The 19,716-nt window shown below is 32.4% G+C and overlaps 2 protein-coding genes across 3 annotated transcripts; both read left to right on the top strand.

Moving 5' to 3' along the window:
* The first annotated feature begins 960 nt into the window (after positions 1-960).
* Positions 961-7,186, top strand: LOC142543004 (mogroside I-E synthase-like). 2 transcript variants are annotated; one of them, XR_012819618.1, is made up of 3 exons: positions 961-1,697; positions 4,334-5,154; positions 6,772-7,186. XR_012819618.1 is itself a non-coding variant. In XM_075649960.1 (2 exons), the coding sequence occupies exons 1-2, from the start codon at positions 1,041-1,043 to the stop codon at positions 5,060-5,062; spliced, it is 1,386 nt and encodes a 461-aa protein (XP_075506075.1). In that variant the 5' UTR covers positions 961-1,040; the 3' UTR covers positions 5,063-5,460. The 2 variants fall into 2 exon arrangements, 1 of the variants encoding a protein (XP_075506075.1); XM_075649960.1 differs by lacking the exon at positions 6,772-7,186 and having other exon boundaries at positions 4,334-5,460.
* Positions 7,187-17,601: 10,415 nt separating this feature from the next.
* Positions 17,602-19,492, top strand: LOC142543003 (putative WRKY transcription factor 11). Its single transcript, XM_075649959.1, has 3 exons — positions 17,602-18,445; positions 18,891-19,016; positions 19,116-19,492. The coding sequence occupies exons 1-3, from the start codon at positions 17,736-17,738 to the stop codon at positions 19,309-19,311; spliced, it is 1,032 nt and encodes a 343-aa protein (XP_075506074.1). The 5' UTR covers positions 17,602-17,735; the 3' UTR covers positions 19,312-19,492.
* The last annotated feature ends 224 nt before the right edge of the window (positions 19,493-19,716 follow it).

The raw sequence follows: 19,716 nt of genomic DNA, 5'->3' as shown, positions 1-19,716 counted from the left end.
CATATGGTTTGATAACGATGCAGGAATTGAGGGTGAGACCTCTATACTCATGCTGGAGAGAGAGTGATTTTTTTTAAAAATAAATAACTCACATTAATTTAATAGTATGTCTCTTGTGGGACGGTCTCACGAATCTTTACTTATGAGACGGGTCAATCCTACCGATATTCACAATAAGAAGTAATACTCTTAGCATAAAAAGTAATATATTTTCATTAATGACCCAAATAAGAGACTCGTCTCACAAAATACGACCCGTAAGATCGTCTCACACAAATTTTTATCTTAATTTAAATAGAGATATGCTGAATCCCCCAAGTAATTTTCAACCATATTTGTTCGTTGCGTAACTCAAAATAATTTCCATATTATAATAAATTTTTTTGATTGACATTGAATCAGTCAAATTAATTATAGAAGACACGACACTTGGAATATAGTATTAAAATCGAAATAAAATACTCACAATATTTAATGTAACACTGATTATTAAATTATGTAAATAAATATCTTGACGATATTGCCATTTAGTCAATATTTATCATTCTTATATATTATCTTTGATTCTAGAGTTGAAAAAAATGGAAAATCATAGGGTGTTAAAAGAAAAATACAAAATAAAAAATCTTTATGTGTTACTACAATTTTTTTGTGTTAATATATATTTATTTTACGGAGTTTTTCGATAAGAAACCACTTGGTTCGATGTTTTAAAATCTTTCCTACTATGTTATAATATTGTAGAAGCGGTATTGATATGATATGCACCGATTATGTTTATCTTTGTGTCTCTCATTAAAGAGATATTTATTTAATTAATGTACAATTTTGATATGTTTTATCGAGTTTAATTGGAATGAAGTCAGAGTGTACGAGTAATGAAGTTAAAATTGAAATATAAATTATTATTATTATTATTAATTAATAAAAGGAAAAAGAATGGCAATAGGGGGAGTCGAAGCTTTAAATTCCCCCAACAAGTTACGAAAACCTCATGCAAATATTAATATTTGAAGCGAAAGCTATCAGATCATTCGAAAATGGAGAAAAAGCAAAACGAACAAGGAAAACCCCACTGCCTCGTGCTCTCGTTCCCTCTGCAAGGCCACATTAACCCCATGTTCCAATTCTCCAAGCGCTTAAAACACACCGGAATCCCGAAAATCACCCTCGTCACCACCAAATTCTTCCTTAAATCCGTTCAAAATTTCCCCGACGCCTGCTTCCCGGTGGAGACAATCTCAGACGGTTTCGACGACGGTGGCGTGGAGGCCGTGAAGCCCGAAGAAGCCTACAGTCGTTGCTCTGAATACGGGTCGAGAACATTGGCGGAGCTGGTGGAGAAGCTTCGGAGCTCGGGGTCTCCCGCTGATTGCGTGATATACGACCCGTTTTACCCATGGGTATTCGACGTGGCTGAGAAGTTTGGATTGATGACCGCCATTTTCTTTACGCAGCCTAATTCGGTCAACTGTATCTACTTCAACGCGTACACAAGGGAGCTCAAACTTCCGGTTATGGAGGATAGGATTCGGATCCCCGGCGGGTTTCCGGTTATGGACCGCTCCGATCTGCCTTCGTTTATCCGGGATCATGAGTCGGATCCCACGAGGTCCGAGATCATGATGGAGCAGTTCAGGAATGTGCAGCGGGTCGACTGGGTTTTTGTTAATACATTTCACCAATTGGAACAAGAGGTGCGCAATTTATTAATCGTCTTCTTATTTTAAAATTTTGACAACATGGCAACAAAATGTTTTTATTGTTGGAAATTTATAGAGTCTTCGGAACTATTCCGGCTATAAAAACTATTTTGATCAAATCAGAAACACAGCGGAATCGATTACATAACTTCATAAATTATAATCGAACATATCAATATACATTAATGATGAATTTAAATAAAATTAGTTTCTAGAAAAACTAACCTTTTTGTAGTTTTTCTTTCTTTTTGTGAATCCGAGATCTGTAGAAACCACAGACTTCTATTACAATCTTTTCTATCGATACGCTAGTGTGTGGGCACTCAAAAATATACAAACTTAGAAATCAAATTTTTCAGAAAATATATTATGCTCAAATATATTTTCTCAAAATGACTTATTCTCGATTTTTCTTTTTTTTTCTTATTGAATTGCCTGTAATGTTCTCTTTAAATAATTGAGATTTTAACAATCAATTCAACAATAGCAAAGAAATGATTATAGAAAATCAATTTTTCTACGTAATTGATTTTTAAACAATAAAACAATTTACACATGTTTAATTCAATAATATATAAGTATAATTTGATATACTTATATATATATATATTTTAAATCAATTGTCTCTCGTTTTTTAAAACAATGTGTATGTCCATTTATAATATTATCACGATAATTAAATTTATAATTATCTCATAATTATAATTTAAATATAATTAATAATTCATATTAAATTATATTTATATCTAAGCCTTTTATGATATGGAAACAAATTTCCATTATCTCGAGTGATTTCTAAATTGCATTTCTTATCCGTCATTAATTTGAAAAACGTACTGGGGACCATGGACTCATAATTAGAAGCTCCAATAAATTAGATAAATAATTAAACTCTTTAAATAATTTACCCAATTTATTAATTCCATAATTACTCCACTAAAAATATGAAATTGCACCCTTCTTCATTATGAAATATTTACTCTACAAAACGAGTAGTCCATTCTTATAATCATTACATATGAATTAATCCTCCATAGACAATTCATAATTGAAGCTAGGAATTTTCCGTTTTACCTCTTCAATTACTTTTATCCTCATTTACCATTAATTCACTAGTGAGTGATTCAATTTATAATTCAATTATAAATTAATTGGGCCCACACTCAGTTCTAGAATTAACAACTCAGTTCTAGAATTAACACATGAGAGAATTATCTTTCTGCTTCTCGCAAGAATGAATGGATTCCATGTCTGTGAATTCATATTCCCAGCCATTAATTTCAAATGTAAATCTAAAATGCAAGTATTGAGAATGCATAATTGCAAACTTTAAACAAGCAAATCAAGAATCACATTGAAATGAACAGGAGTCTATAATCACTCAGGATTCAGATTTATTCATATATGATCATCTTTATGATTTAATTTAAATTTCATATTAACAACGGAATTTATTATGAAATGTCTAATTAAATCGGTCCAAGTGCTACATAATCTCATTATATATAAATTCCCCCATCTAGATGTCTCTACATCGACAGTCCGGATAAGACGGTCACATTCTTAATGTTTATGGGCCGCATTAATGATGCTTTAATTAAAGATCCCATAATTTAATTAATTTCATCACGGACTTAATTTAAGTTTATTATCCATAATTTTAATCCTCTTGTATATATAAATTTTATATATACTAAAATCATGGTTACATCCAATAAACTAAGGATTTTTCTATGATATTTAAGACAATAAATTTCATGTAAATATGTTCAATAATAAATGTCACTTTTATTAATAATATAAAAACATAGTCTAATAACAATGCTTTTAGGGCACTATTCCAACATTTATTTAGTCAAAAACTTTTTAATATTTGACTATTAAGCTTAATAAAATTTATGGAAATTATTTTTTCTTCCACTAGTTTACTTGGTTTTGGCTTAGTCCATCACCTTGTAAATTTTTTGCTTCATTGCATTAATATTTAATTTTCGATTATTTCGATGGAATTGCCCACGTAATGTCAAACACATTATCAATTTCTAATGTCGTGTCAGCATCATTTTATATAATATCAGCATTTTCAAACGACACGTCAACATTTTATGTCATTACATCAACATTGGTAAAATAAAACAAAAGACTGAAAAATCAAAGTGACTGCAACAAAACTAAACTTCGAATATTTGACGGACCAGCGAGTCAGGAAACAAGATAAAGGTATCTAAGATGGCAAATTAAAATTTAAGCACCCTACCAATTTTCTTTCTGACTAGTTCTCTTGTGAGAATGTCTCACGAATCTTTATCTGTAAGACGGGTCAATCCTACCGATATTCACAGTAAAAAGTAATACTCTTAGCATAAAATATTTGTTCACAATAAATAATATTTTTTCATGGATGACCCAAATAAGAGATTTATCTCACAAAATACGACCCGTGACACCGTCTCACACAAGTTTTTCCCTTCCCTTATTGCAACATGTTAATTTCATAATTTATTGTTCAATTAGAAATTGGAGATAACGTTTAAATGCTCCCAACAACTAATTTACTCATCAATTAATAGAGATAATTTAATACATCAATAAAATGCCACCAACTTATTTAATCCATTCGTCTAAAGTAGGTAACAGATTGGATGTCAAAGTTCATGGCTATGAGGCCGATAGGCCCAACCATACCATCGATGTTCCTGGACAAACGCATTCCAGACGACAGCCAATATGGACTTAGTATTTTCGCGCCAATAACCGATACTTGCTTCAAATGGCTCGATAACCAGCCCATCGGGTCGGTGGTCTACGTATCATTTGGAAGCTTCGCAAGGCCATCAGTCGAGCAGATGGAAGAATTAGCGCTTGCACTAAAATCACTCGATTGGCCTTTCTTGTGGGTAGTTAGAGCATCCGAGGAATCTAAACTTCCAAAAAATTATGAGGAGGAGATACGTGACAAGGGGCTCGTTCTGGCGTGGTGCCCTCAACTACAAGTCTTGAAACACGAGGCGGTAGGGTGTTTCGTGACACATTGTGGGTGGAATTCGACGTTAGAGGCGCTGAGTTTGGGCGTCCCGGTGGTGGCGATGCCACAGTGGAGCGATCAGTACACGAATGCAAAGTTTGTCGAGGATGTTTGGCGCATGGGGATCAGGGCGAAAACGGACGATAGAAGACTCGTTGGACGAGCGGAGATAGTTAATTGTGTAAAACATGTGATGGGAAGCGAGACGGGGAGAGAGATGAGATCGAATTCGACCAAGTGGAAGGAATTGGCTAGGGAAGCTGTGGATGAAGGAGGGAGCTCCGATCAAAATATTCAAGAATTTGTTTCAGCATTGAAGTTGAAATTTTGCTAAAAAAACTGATTGTTTATTTTTATTTATATATAATTAAAATATATACATATATCTATCATCCTTCCTCGCGGCTTGAAAAATAGTGATTGAAGGTCAGGGCCGTGCCTATGTAGAGGCATGAGAGTCCATTGACTCAAGCCCATTTATTTTATGGGACCTATAATTTTTTGAAAATTTTATTATATATTAGTATATGTTTTTCCAACATAAATATATTATTTTGGGTTTTTTCATAACAAAGTCATTGTCTTCCTCAGAATTTATTCCACACATTCCAATATTCAATATTTCTTACAATTATATTATTAAAAATATGAATATTATAATAACTACCTTTGGTAAGTTGGTATCTCCATATTTTTATTACAAAAATAACAGTCATTCTTTTTGTTAATTTCAATTTAATATTTCATGTATCTATTCTATTTTATTAAAGTTGAGTACATGATAGTAACTACCTAGGAAGGACACCAACTTTTTCTTCCAATTTTACTCTTATATGATAATAATATTACACTTTTGTTTTTTATTTTTAAATTTCAACACAGACTTTTATTTTTATTTTTTTTATTTCAACAATTCAAATATCAATTTAGTCCCTCCATAATTTGTCAAATTTCACTTTAATCCATCGATAATGAAAAAAAGACTGTACATACACATCGTGTGTGCAGAGTAACTAGTATTTCTTAAGTCTTAACCCGCATAAAAGAAAAAAATTGCTCTGCCTACTCAATGTTTAATTAGTGGACAAAATATTTTTGACCCTATTTTTTAACTCGCGCAATCCTCATGCCCAAACACTACTAGTTTGTATGAAATATTTGACTACAGAGAACCTATTGAAAAAAACGTTCGCTGCCGCTTCTTGTCGCCAGCAAGCGGGACAGTCGCGCCTAGAATCGAGATTCATTTGGTGTTATTCGATTAATAGTGAATTCTCTAGAAAGTCTAAACCATAAAGTTTCTCGATCTTTCTAGATAATCATGAATCTTCCGTTATATTCTTTACCATATCTGACTATTTTTGGCGGTTGGTTTTTCTTTTTTATTTTCTCGTACAAGATTTTTTTGCTTCATAGCACTAAAATTTTGTATCATAGCACTAGACCAGTAGTATTGCTATAGTATCCGACAATTCCATCTGTTATCTACAATCTGTTCGACGAAATGTATAAATCTGCTCTATAAGGTGATTTTTTTAGTTATCATTTTGGACATGTTTGATCTTTTTATTCGTTTATTTTTTATATTAAATTTAATATTTTGATTTAATTCGAAAAAGTTGTTATGGAACTAAAAAATATGAACACACGATGAGAGAATTTTTTAAAAAACTTAGACTCGGGCCCAAAAATTGCTAAGATCGGCCTTGTTGAAGGTAAATATCAGTCTCTTATTCCGATTTTGTTTTAGTAATTTTCATGAATATGAGTATATTGTTGGTTAAATTCATACATTTTACGTGTTTGATGATTTGTTTTAGTTGTGAGAAGCAATTAAGCCGATTGCATTTTATTGTTATTATTTTGTTTCGAGTTTCAACCATATCTCGCTTTTAATTCAACTACTTTGGTCAGTGTTTTTTTAAAACGTAGAAGCATTTGGGAACATTGAAATGTTACCTTTACGTGATTATTATGAACTTCAACCGTTTTCTTTGTCCCTCGTAGAGTGAATTTGTACACGAAAAGTTCTCTTCTCCTGAGGTCAAAGCAAGAGTTAAGAGGATTGAATTTTGAGCCACTTGATAATATGAGACTTAATTAACACAAGATTGTACAATCATTTTAAAGAGTTGGAATTGTTTGAAGCCAATACTTTCAAAACTGTAAATTTTTTACATATATAGGAACAATCATTAAATTTTGAATAATAATGGTATGAGTGTTGTTGCTGTTGGTGGAGGCTCAGGAATTGTCAATGTTGCGGAAGCTAAGAATGCTACAATTCTTTTGATCTATCACCTCAACAGCTTCCCAAGGCTAAAGACAAGGAGCCTATGAGGGAATGTTGTTGAATAATATTTTGTGGTTATTGATTGGTTTAGTAATTACGCAAGTTTTGTTTGATTGCCTAAAATTTGGTTCGAACCATGTTTTGCTTTTTATTTTTGTATAGAGATGTTACATATGGACGTTCTCATTTAATTTTTTTTTGTAAAAAAAAAAAATCTCAATTAAGCGTGAAAATTTTGAAGTACTTAGTTTTATTTGAGAAGTACCTTATTTGAATTTGCAATTACTTGATTTTGTAAATAAGATACTCACAATATATAGTAAAATACTGGATATTTGAATAGGCAACGTAAGTTCATCAAATGCGGGTATTTTCATTAAATATGCATTTGGCTGACATATTCATCTCATTTAATATATTTTGTAAAAAAAAATCCAAACTAAGCTTTGAAATTTTAAAGTACTTAGTTTTACTTGATAAATACATAATTTGAGTTTGCAAATACTTGATATTGAAAATGAAATACTCACAATATGTATTAAAATATTATATATTCGAATAGACAATGTAAGTTCACCAAGTGTTGGTATTTCTATAAAAGAAGCATTTGTATGACATATTAATCTCATTTAATATATTTTTTTTGTAAAAAAACAAAAAAAAAAAACAAATTCTCAACTAAGCATGAAAATGTTAAAATACTTATTTTTATTTGAGAAGTACCAAATTTCATATTACAAATACTTGATTTGTGACATGAGATACTCATAATATGTAATAGAATACTGGATATTCGAATATACATCGTAAGTTCATCAAGTGTTCGTCTTTCCATGGAATATACAATGCATATTTAAGTTCACCAAGTGTTGATATTTCAATGAAAGATGCGTTTGAATGACATATTCATTTCATTTAATATTTTTTTTGTAAAAAAAAACAAATTTTCAACTGAGCATTGAAATTTTAAAGTAATTAATTTACTTAAGAAATACCTAAATTGAGTTTTCAAATATTTGATATTATAAATGAGATATTCACAATATGTATTAAAATACTGGATATTCGAATAGGAAATGCAAGTTCACCAAGTGTTGGTCTTTCCATGGAAGATGCATTTGGATGACATTTTCATCTCATTTAATATTTTTTTTTTTAAAAAATCCCAACTAAGTATGAAAATTTTAAAGTACTTAGTTTTACTTGAGAAGTACCTAATTTCATATTGCAAATACTTGATTTGGTACATGAGATACTCATAATATGTAATAGAATACTGGATATTCGAATATGCAACGTAAATTCACCACGTGTTGGTATTTCCATGGAGGATGCATTTGGATGACATATTCATTTCATTTAATAATTTTTTTGTAAAAAAATAAATTATCAACTAAACGTGAAAATTTTAAAGTACTTAGATTTATTTGAGAAGTACCTAATTTCAGATTGCAAATACTTGATTTGGTACATTAGATACACATAATATGTAATAGAATACTGGATATTCGAATATGTAACGTAGGTTCACCAAGTGTTGATCTTTCTATGGAAGATGCATTTGGATACATATTGATCTTATTTAATATATTTTTTGTAAAAAAAAATCAAATTCCCAACTAAGCATGAAATTTTAAAGTATTTAGTTTTACTTGAGAAGTACCTAATTTGATATTGCAAATACTTGATTTGGTACATGCGATACTCATAATATATAATAGAATACTTGATATTCGAGTTGGCAACACAAATTCAATCATTGTTGGTCTTGCCATGGAAAATTTATTAGGATATTTATCCATGTCATTTAAATAAATAAACATAGTTCATTACTCATCGGAGATAAGAATAAGTTGTTTGTAGATCAAAATAAGCACTTACTCTTAACAAAAATATAGTAGCTCACTCGTTGTTAGACTGAAATTAACTGTGGCGATAAGAATCAAAACCAGCAGACCGTTAGTTAAAAATCAGTAGACAATATAAAAGCAGGACTAAGTTTTCAGAACTTAGATAACCAGAAGCAGAACCTAGTCTGGAATTAGGATAACTTGACGTCTTCTATGCTAACGAAAGTAGTCTTAAATGTTACCGTTACTTTATCGAGTTCAAGTATTTATTGCACCATTAAATGCTTTACTAAGTCATTTAATTCGCTTTACCCATTTTGGTAAGTAACAAGACTGATTGTGTTGAAAGCCTTTTGCAGGATCCATTTAAGGAATAAAGCTGTTTCTTTCATAAATCAAAAGAGCCGTTTTTTATTACTGACGTTGGATTCAAGTTATCTATATATATGGATCAAAACCATTCAGAGATTATCGCTGACTATTTTTATCTATCCAAAATTACTTTGAGCAACCGCGAATCAATCATCATCTTCTAAAGCTCAAACTTACAGAAAAGCAGTCCCCGCTTCATATTACATCTGATCTTTGGAGATCATTTTGTACTGCTGTTTCTTCATCTCTTCAAGCAAAACACGTTACCATATTTCGAAGAAGAGTTTGTAAACTGGAAAAGAGTCTTTTCCATAACTTTGTTGTATTGAATCAGACGTAGAAGATTTTATCTTCGAACTTCCAGAAACAACTACTGTTCTATTACCTACTGCTATTACTGTTTTTCACCGTACTCCATTGGATCGTTTTCGCACTTACTTTAGTGATCTACTGGAACTACACTCGAACAAGAACAGCTACAATCTCTAACAGGATTCTAGCACCCTTTGTAAAAATCTATCATCAAAGGAAAAGAGTTAATTCACCCCCTCTAAACTCTATATCGATCCCCAACAAGTGGTATCAGAGCAGATTTCTCTTGTTCTGAAAATTTGCAACAGTTATGGCACATTTTAGCAAGGTTCCTATGTTCTCGAAGGAAGATTTTGATGATTGGAAGATCAGGATGCAAGCTCATCTTGCAGCCCAAGATGATGACATGTGGTATGTCATCACAGACGGCCCATTGAAGATCTTAAAGCCAAATACAACTATTGCTGTTACTGAAGGAGCACCGCAAATGGTTGAAAAACCAAGAAATGAATGGACTGGAGAAGATAAGAAGAAAGATAATCTCGACAATGTTGCAAAGGATATTCTTTATAAAACTCTTGATAAAAACACCTTCAGTAAAATCAAGATGTGTTCTACCGCGAAAGAAATCTGGGAAAAGCTCATTCAAATATGTGAAGGAAATTAGGAGACAAAGGAAAACAAACTGTCTGTAGCAATGCAGAAGTTTGAAAATCTGAAAATGAAGGCTGGTGAAACTTTAAATGAGTTTGATGAAAGATTCAGCAGCCTGGTTAATGAACTAGCAGCCCTTGGTAAAGAGCATAGCAACAGAGAAATAGCACTCAAGGTGATGAGAACTTTACCTAGGGAATGGGATGTCAAAATAATGGCTATGAGAGTTTCTAAGGATCTAAACAAGTTGGAGTTACATGACTTGTTCGCCGACTTAAAAGCCTATGAGTTCGAGCTAGAAGTAAGAAGCGGAGAAGAGCCCTCAACAAGTCTACCAACCAAAGCTCTTGCTGTCACTGATGCTACTACTTCTACTACTACTGCTGTAGTCATTCCACAAGCAGTAGCTGCTACATTCATTGAGAGTACTTCTGAAATAACTACTGAAAAGATCAGCAATGATGCTATGTCTCTCTTTGTGAAAAAGTTCTCCAGGTTCATGAAGAAGAATCAACGAGTTTACCAAAATCCTAATCGGAACTTCAAGAAGGATTCACCACCTGGTGATATGGCGTGCTTTACAAAAAAATATTAAATGGAATGAATATGTCATCCAAATGCACATTCCATGGAAAGAACAATACTTTGTGAACTTACGTTGTCTATTCGAATATCCAGTAATACATATTGTGAGTATCTCATTTACGATATCAAGTATTTGAAAACTCAAATTAGGTACTTTTCAAATAAAACTAAGTACTTTAAAATTTTCATGCTTAGTTAGGTATTTGTTTTTTTAAAACAAAAAATATATTAAATTAGATGAATATGTCATCCAAATGCATCTTCAATTGAAAGACCAACACTCGGTGAACTTACGTTGTCTATTTGATTATCAGTATTTTAATACATATTTTGAGTATCTCATTTACGATATTAAGTATTTGCAAACTCAAATTAGATATTTCCCAAGTAAAACTAAGTATTTTAAAATTTCAATGCTTAGTTGGAAATTTGTTTTTTTTTTTCAAAAAAAATATATTAAATGATCATCTTCCATGGAAAGACCAACACTTGGTGAACTTACATTGCATATTTGAATATCCAATTTTCTATTACATATTATGAGTATCTCATGTACCAAATCAAGTATTTGCAATATGAAATTAGGTATTTCTCAAATAAAAAGAAGTACTTTAAAATTTTCAGGCTTAGTTGAGAAGTTGTTTTTTGTTTTTTGTTTTTTAAAATATTAAATGAGATAAATATGTCATCCAAATGCTTCTTTCATTGAAACACCAACACTCGATGAACTTACAATGCATATTCGAATATATAGTATTTTAATACATATTGTGAGTATCTCATTTACGATATCGTGTATTTGCAAACTCAAATTATGTATTTTTCAAGTAAAACTAAGTACTTTAAAATTTTCATTAAAATTTCCACGCTTAGTTGGGATTTTTTTTTTACAAAAATATATTAAATGAGATGAATATGTCAGCTAAATATTGCCTCTTCCATGGAAATACCAACACTTGGTGAACTTATGTTGCCTATTCGAATATCCAGTATTTTAATACATATTATGTCATTTACAAAATCAAGTATTTGCAAACTCAAAATAGGTACTTTTCAAGTAAAACAGATTACTTTAAAATTTCATACTTAGTTGGGAATTTGTCTTTTTTTTTTTAATAAAAAAATATTAAATACGATGAATATGTCATCCAAATGCATCTTTCATGGAAAGACCAACACTTGGTGAACTTACATTGCATATTCGAATATCAAATATTTTATTACATATTATAAGAGATCCGTCTCACAAAATACGACATGTGAGACCGTGTCAAACAATTTTTTGTCTAGGGAAAAATAAGTACTGACAGCCTCTATCCTCTTTAATTGTAATTCACCCAATTTGGGAACCAATTGCTCCATTACACATCAAAATTTTGCTGGAGCAAAAATTTATCAGTATCCTCCTTTTACGGTTGGTCAAGCATCTCTACCGTTATCATTTGTATTTTCTTTAGTCTTCTTTTTAGTCTTCGTCATTTCTAATCCACGTAAAAAAATTACAATGTTAATCGTGAAATAATTTGGTAATATTACAAATATATAATAACTCACCAAAAGTCACAGTAATATGAAAAACTAATCAAAAAATTATTCGGTAAAAACATGAATAACTCATAAAATTAGACAAATAATTCAGTCAATTAGAATAAAATGAAGAATTTAATATGAGAAAACATCTGATTCAAGGGAGTTCTATTATTTCATTATATCATTGTTCATCGGCTAACAAATAATTTGTTTAAGTTGTTCCAAGTAATTAACCTTAGAATTATAGGGATAGCCGCTAAAATTCTTGTGTTTTTCTAAATTAATTGATCGAACCCAGCATCCCGTCAAAACTTATCAATAACCAATTTGGCACGATAGCGTTCCATATTAATTAAAGATAGCTTTTAGATTCGTGAAAACAGTTAATCCTGAAATCTAACAACCGAGATAGTTGCAATTGAAAAATTCAGTTATGTTGATTTATTTAGATTAAATATATTATGATAGAACAACACGTTTAATCTATGTTACTCACGTACCAATCATTCATGACAATTACAGATAACTGAATTCATGGTTAGCAGTAGAAAATCATATATCAAAATAAATTTTCAGATTAATTGATATACAATATTCATAGAATTAACTCATAAATCAACAAATACTTGGAATAACAAAAATATTAAATATAAGAACAAATGCCTCACAGTGAAAATAACCCTTAAACCAGACTAGAAAATTAGCCAAGCATGACTCGGTTTACAATCTCCATAAAATAAATAAAGAAAGGAAGAGTACTAGAATTGTGGAGAAAATTGAAGAGAAAATCTTTGAGCCATTTTCTTCTTCTTCTTTTCGTGAGTTATTGGTGATAGAAGAGTTCTCTTCTTGCTCCTCCTTGATCGTGCGTTTTGTTTTTTGGTTGGAGGGAGCTTCTCTTTTTTTCTTTCCAATCTTCTTGTGTGCCTTCTTCTCGTGAGTTGCAGGCAATCAAAAAAAAAAAAGAATAATGGGCCCAAAAACATAAAAGACCAATAACCTAAAATAAAACCTAATCCCCAAAAATTAAAAGATACTTGAAAATTTCATCCAAGAATATATAGTTTTTTTTTATGGAAAAAACACTATCTAGTATTCTTCCTTGATATAAAATTCATTGATTCTCACTAGGCAGCTGAAGAATAGTCACAAGACGTGATCACGCCTTGTCCAAAAATCACTTCTGAAATTTTCTGCTTTTATAGCTTCCACTAAGATCGTATCAGCAACTTTAATTGTGATATAAAATCACTATTTTTAGCACATATTTATCCCAAGAATAGAAAACTTCATCCTACAATAAAATCACACAAAAATGTGTCAATTAAGCATGTTAAAAGTGATAACAATGAGAGATATGACAACAAAAATATAAACTATTATGAGCCTATCACCATACAGTAAGGTGTCCAAGCCCAACAGTCCGAGCTCATGAATTTTTAATAGGGCCGGACTCCTCAACCCTATTTATTAAATGTCTGAACTGATTACTAGAAGTCTGAGTCCTCTCAGGGGGTCAGGAAGCCCGATCCCTAATGCAGTTAAGGAATGTGAAGAGATTCTCGTAAATAAATAAGAGGTCCAAACAAATATGAGATTCAATCAAATCTCATCGATACAAGGCACAAATCTTAGCTGCCATCAAGAGTCCTAGCCTCCATGGTTAATGAGTCCTACCGTATGATGTTTCCTATCTCATGTTGGATTCCCTCAAAGCAAGAATTCTAATCCAACAAGGTAACTAACATATTTTGTTTCTATAAATATCAGGTATTGATCACAGTTTTAGAGCAATCAAATTCTCTTGTTGACTTAACATTACTATATATCTTTTTTAATTTTGCTCTCCTGAATAACTTAAGCATTGGAGGGGTCACACCAGAAAACTCTCTGACTCGCCCTAACCCTACTTCTGTCTACGCAGAACCCAGAGCAGCCACCCGATCCACTCAGCTGTGAAGATTCGAATACTAGCTCTCCAGACCAAACCCAAAGTAAAATTTTGGTATCCATTAAATTTGATTTAAATTATTTTGAGCAAATTAGAGTTTAAATTCATATTTGAAAATGAATAATTTTCATCATCTCAAATTTGTAATATTGAATTCTTTTATTTTCAAATACCTATTTATGAATACATATATATTTATATATTATGAAATATATAAATTATTATATTATATATTATTTGCCTAATATATAAATTATATATAATACAAATCAGGCGTCCGTTGTACAAGCGAGATAGTGAAAATTAATAAATTAAAACACTCAGGGGAGTGGAACCCGTCTCTTCCAAGGGCGGGGCCAACGTGACACAAAATTTTGTTATTTTTTTTATAATAATTTAGAAAGGGCGGGGCAACGTGACACAAAATTTTGTTATTTTTTTATAATAATTTAAAAAACCACAAAATTTTGATAAATTTTTTTCAGAATTACTATAATCTAATAAAAAATTCCAAGGATTTGTGTTATTTATTATCATTTCCAATTGGGTGTTTTATTTTATGGATTTTGAAATGTAAAAGTCAAACATCGCCTCCTCTGTTGTCTTGTTTTTAACCTCACACGTGGAATTTGACTTTTATTGTTTCATATTGATGGCAAAATTTAAAGTTGACCAGATTTTTTTAGACAAAATGTAGTGGTTCACGTTATGGAAAATTTAAGCTATCAAAACTATTACTAGAAGAATGACGCGAAGATGCTTTGGTCTTTGAACTGAAAAATTCAATCGCATGAGCAAAAGGGACCAAATGTCGCCACTTGAGCATTAGCAGCCTTGATCAGCTAGCGTTGAACATGAAAATGCCAAAAGTATTTGTTCAATGATTTCATTAATAAAATATATAGTGATTGAATTGGAGCGTAACTCGACATATTGTTTTTTTTTTTTTTTTTACCACTCAAAATCCGTAGTTTCTAGAGCAAATCGTGAACATCTTGACATCACAATTTAAGTCAATCCTAATTGTGAAGATTCATGTCCGACAACTACTTTTTTTCTAGCTAGGTTAGCGATTGCGAAAAGATCTTAGTTTGCTGATACAGCTCAACTAAAGATTAGATTAAATTACTATTGGAAAGCTTATATTTGCTATTTGTTGTTGATTTTTACTTTTAAGTTCTTTTAAACCCTTTTTTTCTATTATAAACATTGTATATCAATGATAAAAATTTGAAGGAGATAACAAAAACTTATATGGCTTATGAGTCTTAATTGATACGCACAATTTTCTAAAAATTTCACATCACACACATGCACATATATCATGGGAGTCTCTCTCGTTTTTATGAAAGCTGACATATATGTTGATGATCTTAAACCTAATAATTGACGATATCCGATGGAGAAAAATACTCAAAATAATCCTGTTTATTGCCCGGTGGACCAATTAATAGAAGTGACGGAAGATTTGAGTTTGATTTGTTGTCCGAAAATAAAACTGAGTTCTTACTACGATAAGGAAATAAATGTATTTAAATAAAATATTGTCTTTTTTCTAGATACGCATACAAATGGCATCCTAATCACAGACAAATATTCGTGTGAGATGGTTTCATGGGTCGTATTTGTGAGACGGATGTCTAATTTGGGTCATCCATGAAAAATATTACTTTTTATACTAAAAATATTATTTTTTATTGTGAATATCGGTAGTGTTGACTCGTCTCGCAAATAAAAATTCGTGAGACCGTCTCACAAGAGTTCTACTCCCAATTACACTGGTCGGGAGTGATGTCATCGGCAGCTTGATCCAATTTATATTCTAACATGTTCATTGACATTTCCCATTACCATATAAAACTATTCAATTTAGTTGGAACTTAGGAGGTATCATCACTAATTACATTTTTATTTTAAAAAAATTTCTTATGATCTCATCTATTGTTATTAAAATAAGGCTTAAAATTATATAGGAGAAGTAAAATATTAAGTTTGAGAATAATATAACCAAAAAACTTAAATTCATTATCTGTTTTTGATTTTGTTTTGTTTTTTTCAAAATTATATTTAATCATTAATTTTTATAATTATGATTTGAATATAAATTAAATTAATTATAAAAAAGTGTACAACGCTCACATTTTCAAAGAAATAAAAAAGTCAGCGAGTATTGGCCCTTTAATTATGGAAAAACAGAAAGTCAAAAGTTTGACGATGTAGATTAAAACTCCGATTACGCATAAAGTCTTGTATATATTAAATAGCATCAGTGGCATACATTTGATCGTATTTTATGATACAAATCTCTTATTTGAATAATCCATGAAAAATATTATTTTTTATGCTAAGAGTATTATTTTTTATTGTGAATATCGGTAGGGTTGACACATCTCATGAATCCGTCTCACATATAAAGATTCGTGAGACTATCTCACAAGAGATCTATTCAAACTCATAAAATCTTTATGTATTAAATAGCATTAGCGGAATACACTTGCTTTCAATTGCATTTGACTGCTTTTTTTTAAATAAAGTGAAGAGTTGGGATTTACTTTTATGTTGGATCCGATGGCTTTCCATTTTTTATTCAAAAGAAATTTATTAGTAAAATAAAAAATCGATATTTTTTTAATTAAATTAAATGGAATATTAAGACACGCGGAGTCATATTAATGGTTTTGATGATTAATGCAAGATATTTTTTAAACCAAAAAGTAAGAGTCAGCGTCCGCCCAATGCATCACGGCCGTTGATGAAGCTATCTTCATCGTGCGGTTGTAAGTAAGTTCGGAGCCTTTAGTGGGGATATAGGAAAATTCAAAAAGTGGGTCAACCATCTCCCAACCCCACATTACGTCTTCCAGCTATTTAGTCAGCCTTTTAAAAAATAATATAATATTATTAACATTATATTATAATAATAATATAATTTTATTTAATAAGATCAGAAGGATTTTCTTTTGACCTCCATGCTTTGTTAAATGTCAGGAAAATATATAAAAAGCTTACGAGTCAAATAAAACTTTGAGATTTATGTTATTTCAGTATTTGGTCTTAATGGGAGAGCAAAGGGTGTAGTACGTTGCCCTTCACAAACTGTACAAAGATTTGGAAGCAAGTAAAATCGATCTGGCAATACCAATTTCCTAAATATTCCCCTCAAGGGGTGTCCCACCTCCCCCGTTTTCCAAAAAAAAAAAAAAAAAGCCAGTATTTTGGCATTTTTGCCCACCGCATAGTAGTTTTCAAAGACCGAATATCAGCCGTTGGATGGTAATCGACCTTTGACTATCTTCCAGTTCACCTTTCGTCTTATCCCATATATTCCCCCCTCACTCTTCTCTCAACATTCACATTTCTTTCGTTCTGTTTGAATTCCGTCAACAAAACTGAATAATTTACAGCAGAAAACTCTCCATATTGGATTTTTAAGGTGTCCCTTTTCATTCGTCAGCAGAAAATGGCTGTGGAATTGCTCGGCTACTCCAATCGAAACGAGCAAATGGCGATTCAGGATGCTGCATTGGCCGGGATTAAATCAATGGAGCATTGGATTCGAGCGGTCTCTCACAATCAGCAGCAGCAGCAGAGCCAAAATCAGCAACTCAACTGCAAAGAAATAACCGATTTCACGGTTTCCAAGTTCAAAAAAGTTTTTTCTATTCTCAACCGTAGCGGGCATGCCCGATTCCGCCGTGCTCCTGTTCAACCACTACCTCACGCCGCGGGGTCGGATGCTCCTCAGCTTCAAACCCAAACATCTGGATCTTGCGAGCGTCAAAATCCGGCTTCTGGAATCTACCAACATCAGCCTCTGAGTTTCTTCCCCGAGTCCACTACTCCGGCGGCGACGCAGCCTTCGACGCTTGATTTCTCCAAACCCTCGGCGCTGGCCTTAGTTAAAGAGACGTCTGAGGTAATGGGAAAGGAGGGATTTAGCTTATCGACGGCGGTGACAACATCAGGAAACTCGTGTTCAACTTTTTTGTCTTCGATTACTGGTGAAGGAAGCGTTTCAAATGGAAAGGGTGGGTCGCCGTCGACGATTCTGGCGCCGGCTTTCTCCGCGGGGAAGCCGCCTCTGTCAGGGAAGAGATGCAGGGAGCATGACCACTCTGAAAACTTCTCCGGCAAGATCTCGGGTTCTGGCCGCTGCCACTGCAAAAAGAAGTAATTTCATACCATGTTCTTTGCTCAACATCTTATCGAATTCATCCATCGGTTGCCCTTTTTGCCTTTCTCTGTCTCATCTAACAAAATTACTAGAATTTTTTTGCTCATCAAATTGAAACCAGATTCAGTCAAGATAATATTACTATGAAAAATGTTGGGTGCGAAAAACAAATCTTAGGCGACGAAATTTTGACCATGTAATTTGGCGTTATTGAAGAAGGCCAGGCGCTAACTGGCACACAGATAAAATTAAAATTGGGTAGAAACAAAGTGGACAGATGATAAAAGCTGAACCTTAAGAAAAACTCCCGGCGTAGATTAGTGTCTGTTGGCCGCTCTTGTTCATGAGCAATTTAACGCAATGATTTATTACAGATTCAAGTGCTGAATTTATTGAACTTGGGACCGTTTCTTATTAAAATAGCGCCTTTTGTGACTGTAGGAAATTGAGGGTGAAGAAAACCATTAGAGTGCCAGCCATTAGCTCAAAAGTTGCAGATATACCCGCGGACGATTACTCTTGGAGAAAATACGGTCAAAAACCAATCAAGGGATCCCCATACCCACGGTAATTTCGGTGCACCAATACTAATCTACCATAGATTAAACGAATTCGCGTTAATCGACAAACAGTTTGGCTAATCGATCTTTTTGCGCCAAATTTCAGGGGTTATTATAGATGCAGTACGGCGAAGGATTGCCCGGCGAGGAAGCATGTGGAGAGGGCGAAGGATGAGCCAAAGATGCTGATTGTTACCTACGAGGGGGAACACCGGCATGTTCGAGGTGTGTTGCCGGAGATCTCTGCCGGCGGTAGCGACGCTCAGCTTCTTGTTTTTGAGTCAACGCAGAGGTTGAATTAAAAGATCGCGGAAGGAGAAATTGCAATTTGATTAGACTATGAGGGCCTGTTTGCGAATCATATTTCTAGTTTTGTAGGGTTAGTGGACTCGAATGGTAAAAAGTAAACTGCTTCATTTTGTACATTGCTCGTTATTTCTCAACTTTCAAGGATTTATTTACTTTTTCAGATCATTATTATTACTCCAAGCATTATATTCTCATTTTGAATGTATATTTTAGGGATACTGATTTTTTTCAGACGGTCTCACGAATCTTTATGTGTGAGATAGATCAGTCATATCGATATTCACCATAAAAAGTAAAACTCTTAACATAAAAATTAATATTTTTTCATGGATGACTCAAATAAGAGATCCGTCTCACAAAATATGACCAGTTAGAACGTCTCACACAAATTTTTGTTT

Source organism: Primulina tabacum, chromosome 4 (genome assembly GCF_025594145.1).
Source record: "Primulina tabacum isolate GXHZ01 chromosome 4, ASM2559414v2, whole genome shotgun sequence".
Classification (NCBI taxonomy): Eukaryota; Viridiplantae; Streptophyta; class Magnoliopsida; order Lamiales; family Gesneriaceae; genus Primulina; species Primulina tabacum.
This window is presented reverse-complemented; position numbering and strand designations above follow the sequence as displayed.

Bases quoted from the DNA above. Each gene is read 5' to 3' on its own strand.
- LOC142543004 (XM_075649960.1), top strand. From the start codon at position 1,041: ATGGAGAAAAAGCAAAACGAACAAGGAAAACCCCACTGCCTCGTGCTC. The intron at 1,698-4,333 runs GTGCGCAATTTA...CGTCTAAAGTAG, and splicing joins TTCACCAATTGGAACAAGAG to GTAACAGATTGGATGTCAAA.
- LOC142543003 (XM_075649959.1), top strand. From the start codon at position 17,736: ATGGCTGTGGAATTGCTCGGCTACTCCAATCGAAACGAGCAAATGGCG. The intron at 18,446-18,890 runs GTAATTTCATAC...TTGTGACTGTAG, and splicing joins CGCTGCCACTGCAAAAAGAA to GAAATTGAGGGTGAAGAAAA. The intron at 19,017-19,115 runs GTAATTTCGGTG...GCCAAATTTCAG, and splicing joins AAGGGATCCCCATACCCACG to GGGTTATTATAGATGCAGTA.